At 38.5% G+C, this 8609-nt stretch overlaps 1 protein-coding gene across 1 annotated transcript; it reads left to right on the forward strand.

Annotated features, from left to right (window-relative positions):
• Nucleotides 1–7786: 7786 nt before the first annotated feature.
• Nucleotides 7787–8080, forward strand: LOC116264283 (cold and drought-regulated protein CORA-like). Its single transcript, XM_031644420.1, has one exon. It carries the CDS (start codon nt 7787–7789, stop codon nt 8078–8080), a length of 294 nt encoding a protein of 97 aa, XP_031500280.1.
• Nucleotides 8081–8609: the final 529 nt, after the last annotated feature.

The following is an 8609-nucleotide window of genomic DNA, read 5'->3' on the forward strand; positions in this document are numbered from 1 at the left end:
AAGTTCAGACTAATGAGATTGCCGATTTAAGTATAAGCCACAAACAGGTATCAAATGGGGTGTCAGTGGATTTGATTTAGATCTGATATCTGACAGAAATACTTCAAACAAGTCAGATACGGAAAAATTTTAGCATCTGATTGAGAAATCGGATTGGATTCGCATCTAAAAAATGGCATTCAATTGAATAAATATCCAACCACATCTGAATTCATAAGTGAATTTGGATTTAGTTTTAAACAAGTGTCCTATATCCAATATCAGTACATTTTGGAAAATGGATCTTAACATATAATAATGTGGTTTGGATTCGGCAGCATATTTAGTATTCATATTTGGATATGAAAATGCTGGATCTGTTATCCAAACACCTTTCCGTTGGATCCCAGATCTCATTGTACCCAAGTCAGATCCATGTTCTTGAGAAATAAGCTTGATCGGAAAAATCATGTCATGTGGCATATTTTGTTCTATAAACCTTCAATCTGGAGGGCTTTGAATCTTGAAACCTATGTTCCATATGATGAGCCAATGTAAAAATGTGGAATTACAACAAACAGATCTGGCTGTGCTTCTTTAGCAAGGTGTCTTAACCTCTGATTAGCATATTGAGACACAGGAGCTGCAAGCTTGAACATGTCAAGCACCAGCTCTGGTAACAAATTGACAAGAACTTCTTGTGATTATGTGTTCATCTGTTCTAAAGATTTATCTCGAAAGGCTGACTCTTTTGTGATCATCCAAAGAAAAAACCGAACTTGTGATCATGCCAAGAGATGAACCTTGTGTATTAGAACCCTGACTTGCTTGCAACTTGAAATTCAAGTCCAACCCTTTACCCAGGTGAACGAAGCTCTTGTCAGCCAAGGGGTTGGACCTGATTAATTTAACCCGATTAGATTAGTCTGTTTAATTACTTTTATTGGTCAACTAATATGTATTATAATCCAAGTATTCTCGTTAGCAGATTTATATTTTAGTCCCTGTTTATGGTCCAAAGAGCAATGCTTACTATTTCATTGGTGAAATACCCAACCATAAACTAACATCTTAATTTCTTTTCATTTTCAGCCCGGCCTTTTAGATGTCATGAACGTCTCGGGTTGGTATGATCCAAAACGGCATGTGTTAATGGAAAGTAAACCAAACTCTCTTCAAGTTGTAACAATGTGAATATGATCAAATTCACTGAGCTTTATCTCCAATAATAAACTAGTTTGGCTTAAACTGGCAAGCGTTTGCCCACCCTCAGCTTTCCGAAACATACACACACGCACCCACACACACTAAAAAGTCCACTTAGGAGTCGTTTGATTGCAGGGACATTCTGTCAGTGGCCCATGATTAGGACATGTTCATAGAACATTAGCTCTAGTAAGGGATGGAAGCAAGGGGCCGGTAGGGGCCCTAGCCCACCTTGATTAAAAAATATATATATATATATCAAATTTTATGTATAAATTTTTTTAAAAAAAAAAGTTTAACCTAGATAAAATTTTGAAAACTTATATTTCGGTCTTGTTAAAATTTTGAAATTATAGTTTGGCTCTTGCAACGAAAAATTTCTAGCTCTACCCTTGCTTCTAATAATTCATGGGCTGGCTCCAATTTTTGGGTAGTTTCTTGAAACACTCGCAAAATATCTTTACTACCAAACAACCCCTAAGAGTTATGCGTAGCCGAAAGCAGGTTTCATTGTGTCTGCAGTGTCTCAATAGATCAGGGTTCAGAGTGGCCTGTTGGACTTGGGTGATGAAAGCTGCTCTGATTTTGAAAATAATTAGGTTAAGAACTTTGTGTTGAAAAAAGAGGCTAGCTATCTGGTTTTGTGGAGATTAGCTTATATAAAGTATATTTGAGGAAAAAGGCTAACAACTCTACTCTAGCTTTGAATATTAGCTTTGAGAACTTTGAGTTGCAGAAGACAAGAAGTGGACAGTAGTCAAGTTGCTTATCTTGCAGTTTGGTGAAGTTCTGCTAACCCCAACTGATCAATCAACTTAATTTGGTGACCTTCTCAGCTTCCAATCAATTAAAGAATTAACAGCAACAGAAACCATGAGCTCCAGGGGTAAGTGCAGCTCAGCAGGAAGGAGAGAGGCCGATACTTCCCCCTTGAGGCAAATAAATAAGTAAATGGAGCTGCCTTCCTGACGCTCAGCTCAGCTTGTGTCTCACTTAGCCAAGCCAAGTTTGAGCTTGTAACTCCTTCAAGTGAGCTTGAGCGAAGCCTCAATAAGAGGGATTGTCCCGAGGGACATTGTATAATTGATCGGACTGGAGGGTTGGTGAAAATCTGGTCATTAGTTCGATTATTATAGGCATTGTTCATCTGGATTGCGCTATTTGATGGGTGTTGCGCTCCTCACTAAAATCCCAAAGCAACTCTAGACCCCGAGAGAAAGAAGAGAAAGCAAGAGGCTTTGGCCTCTTCAGGATATCTCCCTCTCTTCTATAAAAAATGATGGGTTGCCCCATTTATAACACCTCAAAAATATTATGATAAATCTTTAAGGACTTATAAAGGGGGCTATTGAATGGATGGTTGTCTTGGTTCCCACTTTTTTTGGAGCTGAAGCCGAAACTGCTAGGGGGTGGGTTGGGATCCGTTGAACTATAGGCACGAGCACAAGAGTGAGTTGAGTTGTTATAGTCGTATCAGAGCTCGGACCTAGGGTATCAGACGCGTAGACGCGTGTGCCTTAAGAAGGGTGAATTGTAACACCCCAAAGATTTTGTTCCATTGAAAATTGTGAGAGATCTTCAAGGAGTTATAAAATAAATGGTTATTCTGGTTCTTAGCTTTTTTGGGGTTAGAGCAGAAACTGCTAGGGGACGGGTTGAGATCAGTAAACTGCTAGGGGACGGGTTAGGTTGTTACAGTGGTACCAGAGCTCGAACCTAGGGTTTCATACGCGCAGATGCATGTGCCTTAAGAGGGGGGAATTGTAACACTCCAAAGATTTAGTCTCATTAAAGATTGTGAAAGATCTTCAAGGGTTTATAAAAGAGACTATTGATACATGATTGTTTTGGTTCCTAGCCTTTTCGGAGTTGGAGTCCTCCCTATAAGGGGACAGGTTGGGATTCACTAAATCAGGGGCTCGAGCCAGGAAGTGGGTTGGGTTGTTATATCGTTGGCTCCTTTGAGCAACACCTCAAATTTTTTTTGTGCAAAATAGGACGTCTCACATTCAAAGATTTCTTATACGTTATATACTACAACCTTCTTCTTTCTTTCTAACAAGATTTCTTGTCCAAAAATTGCTCCTCATGCTATTTTAATATTTTTCAACAACAAGTCGAGCATGTGCAGGTAATATACGAGCCACCTCCATGTGACATGAGACCTAGATGGCTCAACTTCAGGGCCCTCTGGGCCGTGTCATTAAAGAGTATAGGCAGGCTTTCACGTTCACTCGGCACCGCTTTTCTGGCGTGACATTCAATTACATAGCTAACAATCTTTTGAAAAACCTATAATTGAAAATAAAAATGAATTTCAGATGTCAATTTATCTCTCTCCCTTTCGACCCCCTCCCCCCTTTCCTCCTTAATACCCTTAAATTTATAAACATTTTCAATTTCTTCGATGAGATTTATTGAAATTAGGAATATGTCAGACCTGGCGACTTTTAGAATCAACCAGTTAGCTCCGGAAGGCTGGATAAAGGAATTTGTGAAAGCATTTATACCAAATTAACTGATTCTGGAAACATCGAGATACCAGTAAAAACTATATATATATATATATATATATATATATATATATATATATATATATATATATATATATATATATATATATATATATATATATATATATATAAAGCTATTCCAAGAGAAGAAAATGCTAGTTAGTTGAAATTATAGTTAAAAGGAAGGGCTTTAAATGGACTTTTTGCGTTTTTGTGGTGTCATCACGTAATAAATTGGCATCACATCATTAACTTAGTAAGACAATATTATAAAGGTTGTAAAATTGAAAAAAAAAAAAAAAAAGGTTTCTTGTCAAGCTTTATTCAATCATGTTAACGTCATATTGGCTTGCTCATGTACGTTGTATCCGCCGCGCCCATAACAGATTTTTTAATTATAAAATAATTGAAAATATTTAACTTAAATAAATAATAATATTAAACCCATATGGGTCACGCATCGTATTACCAAGAGGGAGACACCAGGTGGTCCGCGGAGGCTGATACTTGACAACAATGGGTTCATGTACTTGTTCCCGACTTCATCAGTCCCAAGGTGACTTAAGTTATTTGAATCAAACCCTCTAGGATATTGAATTCAAAAAAATTTCAATAGTAGTAACTTTAGATTTCTTGTTTGAAGATGTATGAATACAACAGTAATCAAGCCATTCATGTATGATCTAGTTTAGAACACACACTTATTTGATAGACAAAAAAAGTCATCAGTTCCAAGGTGACTTAAGTTGTTTCAATCAAAGCTTCCAGGATATTGAATTCAAAAAAATTTCAATAGTAGTAACTTTAGATTTCTTGTTTGAAGATGTATGAATACAACAGTAATCAAGCCATTCATGTATGATCTAGTTTAGAACACACACTTACCCCCCCAAATTTGATAGACAAAAAAAGTCATCAGTTCCAAGGTGACTTAAGTTATTTGAATCAAAGCTTCCAGGATATTGAATTCAAAAAAATTTCAATAGTGACTTTAGATTTCTTGTTTGAAGATGTATGAATACAACAGTAATCAAGCCATTCATGTATGATCTAGTTTAGAACACACACTTACCCCCCTAAATTTGATAGACAAAAAAGAGTCTTAAATCCGAAACTTTAAGAGGCTCTTTGGTATTAAGAACAAATGTTAGAGTGTTCTTTGAGTCTACCTCAAAACTAAGGCAGATTGATAGGACACTTGTTCAAATGTTCCAGGAATCTTCTACTTTGGAATATATTTGTGAAAATTCACACTTTGATCTTAATATAGGTTGTTTGGCGAACTATCACATGAACCATTTCCAAAGGATGAGGTAGACATATAGAATACCATAACAAGTGCTTCATGAATCTACTCATTTTTTTTTTATTATTGTCAAAATTCACAGAACACAATTACTATTACCAAACGGCCCCAAAAGTCTAAAGTAGAACCGCGGATTTGAACTGGGACCAACATCAGATTCGAACCTGGACGTCCCACTTTATTCACAATCCCGTGCTATAAAATGTCTTGCAGGGAGTAATGACCCTGATAGTCCTTATCAAGTCCTGCCATGAGTTCAGGTACTAATAAGAAGAAATTGGATTAATTGGACCACATGGGTCGATCCAATTATCACAAACTGAGATAAGATCAGGATGCATTAATTCTCATCCGAATCTTGCATCAGCAGATGCAATGCTGCAAGGGCCGGGGCGACCGATTCAGCGGTGCAATAGCGAAGCATGTCGATCAATTAATTTCATTACCCCTTCCAAGATTGAAATCCGTGTGTCCTTTGAGATTTCTTGTTCGTGAGGCCAACGACATTGATTTTATAGTAAGCCACCTTCTTCCTCCTTTAGTTTTTGCCGCCATGGCCCTTAAAATACTCTATATAGCGTTAGCTCCGGCGTCTGTATTCTACTGTGCTTCAAATCAGTATTGGCCGCTAATGGCCGAATCTAACACGTTAAACGAAGTTTCTTGGCTTTTTTATTCACAAGTTTATGAGATTTCCATACACATGTGTGTGTATTATCATGTAATCAATTTGTCGCTATCAGGTTCTTCACGCTACCAATCTCCACTGTTGCAGTTAGCGTGTCTATTGATTCATTCATCGAGGAAGGAAGGGTGAGGTAACAATGAGAAGAGGGTGGGTGGCCGACACATATAAACGTCTAGATTTACGCTGCGGTTCCTTTCGTGCTCAGGCGTCGACCTTTTCCTTCTCGTGTCCTTGAAGCTCTTAGCTGCTCCATTTTTATATGAGCATGGATATTTTATTCTTGCACGATTAGTTGATCGACTGCCCTTTCTGCAATTTTTTTTTTTTTGTGTACTCGCTTTTACCTGTAATCTGATTGGGATCTTAAAATCATAAAATCATAGTTGTTTTGATTCACTTCAATATCAGTAGTTTTAGATGTATTTGGTATAATGAAAAGCGCACCAAACCACTCCTAATTTGTTGGTTTTTGAGCAAAATAATCTGTTGCATTTTTCTTCAATGATTTTTGGATTGCAAGGAGTGACTTTATATATAGACGGGCTCTGTTAGTTCGAAGGTTGATCTCTATGGATTGAATCTTAAAGGTTGGATTTACAAGAAAAAAAAAAAAAGCAAATGTGATAGTTGGTAACAAGCAGTTGCACCATCTCTATGTAATTTTAGCACATATGCGTGCAGGAGAAGCCCGATGAAAGTTCTGACGTGGGGACGTTTTCATTTGAATAATATGCACCTTTTGATGAAGTGGAAAATGGTTTTAAATTACACATGCGGCGAGGTTTTCAGATCTTCTTAAGTATTAAATAATGCAATCTGTGGATCGTTTTGCAATCATTTGACAAAGGCACCTGAACTACATATACACCGATTAGTTCATCCAAGGCCGAAGCCCTCCCCTTTTCTCATGTGCCTGGGTCCAGGGCTGTATCGGGATCTATGTGGGGAGTAAGACATCCATCAAATAAAGTATCCTACGTGCATCCACAAAGTATCCTACGTGCATCCACCGTTATAGAGTAGCACCCACAGGAATCCAACTGACAAACGAACTTTCACGAATCCATCAATCTCACCAGCTATGCTTGCTTTGTCTAGTGTTATATACTGACCAACTGCCAACCCAGCCAAGGGCCAGGCTGGTCACAACACTATAAATGAGCTAGCTAAATCAATTTTGCAATTCTGAGTAAAACTAAGCTCTCCAGTTAGCAATCTAATTCAAATTTGTTTTATAGAAAATTAAAACTTCCGAGGACCTTACTGATAATTTTGTCTTTCTGTGTCTTGAGCTTTATCATGGTGTTGACCCGGTGGTTGTTGGGGCTCACTCTTAAAAGGGTTTCTGGAGAGAAAAGAAAAGGAAAATGATAATTAAGATGTTTCATGGATCATCATGAAATTTTATTCTCGATCCAAGGCATATAAATCCTTGACTCTCTAGTTAAATGAAATGGGGGGAGGATATTAGTTAGACAAGGAATAGAAAGATTCAATATCTTTCGATGATCTCAAACTCAATCCAATCGGAATAGGAATCGGGTGTCAACAATGACGAGAAACATTACATATATCTCTTACTGAAGAACCTGAAGGCGCACAATTCTTTTTAAAGAAAGAAGAAACTAGAAAGTTAAAAAAAAAATCTTAATAATGAACTCATTTAATTCAATCTACTGCCGATTTTGAAAGTAATATTATCTCAAATCTCTACCGAGATGAGATCCAATTCCCAAATATAATTCCCATGTCACTCTTCTACTGCTTATTTCTTAAACACATATTTGATAGTGGTACTTTGCAGTCGAATATATATATCGGCCCTTCCAACATCCAAAGGGACACCGGCCGCCCTCGATTGACCGGGCACAACCACCATTGAAAGTTTCAAAACCAGTGTCAGGTAAGCAGTCTCTGTAGAAACTCCACCTATTGGAAATCGCTTAGAAGCATGACTCTTGGTACTCTTCTTGCTAGTAGATGCCCAGGGAGCTCAGCTAGCTCCTTTCTTCTCTATATAAACTCCACCTGCCTACTCGCATCTCACACACACTTCCTTGTGAGTTTCTCTAGCTGCTTTTGTTGAGAGACAACATGAGGGCCATCGTCTTCCTCTTTGCCGTCCTTGCGGCCATTGCCATGGTCATGCACGTAGCTCATGGTGCAAGAGAGCTAGGTGAAGAAGTACAGACACAATCCTGGGGTCATCATGGCTACGGCGGCTACTACCACGGTGGCGGTCACCACGGCGGTTGGCATCATGGTGGTCACCATGGCGGCTGGAGCGGTGGCGCTCAGCAGCCAGTAAAGAACGATCTCCACTTCGGATACGGTGGGCACCATGGACACGGCGGCCACCATGGTCATTGGAAAGCAGGCAACCCATAACTTCATATCATCAGGGAGATATTCGGCGCTTCATTATGATGTTAAAATAAGAACATATTCTGGAGGTAGCAGTGGACATGTACGCGTGTTTCGTGTTTCATTGCCCTCCCAACTTGTATGTTCGTTGTGTGTGATGCATGGTACCATTGATGTTGCTTGGTCTGGATGTGTACCGTGTGGTGGTGCAATGAGTGCTTCTACTTGTAATAAAACATGTCAAAGGTGTGATACCTTGCAAACTTCTGCAATAAATGTCGGTGTAATATTAGTTTGGTATTTACTAGCGTTTAGCCATTGGCATTTGGCAATCTTATGTTTGAATGCCGCATTTTTCATGAGTAATGAAACCAACGCTTAAACTCTCTAAGAAATTGAATGATGGTAGTTGATTGGCACTCTACCTCAATCTTGGCGTAGTTTTGTAAATGAATTACAGTTCTTTCCCTTCCTAGCTAATCTCCTATTTGCACACACAATATATATATATATATATGTGTGCGTGTGTGTGTGTGCTGCAGAGGATGAATTA

The sequence above is a fragment of the Nymphaea colorata genome, chromosome 11 (assembly GCF_008831285.2).
Source record: "Nymphaea colorata isolate Beijing-Zhang1983 chromosome 11, ASM883128v2, whole genome shotgun sequence".
NCBI classification, from domain to species: domain Eukaryota; kingdom Viridiplantae; phylum Streptophyta; class Magnoliopsida; order Nymphaeales; family Nymphaeaceae; genus Nymphaea; species Nymphaea colorata.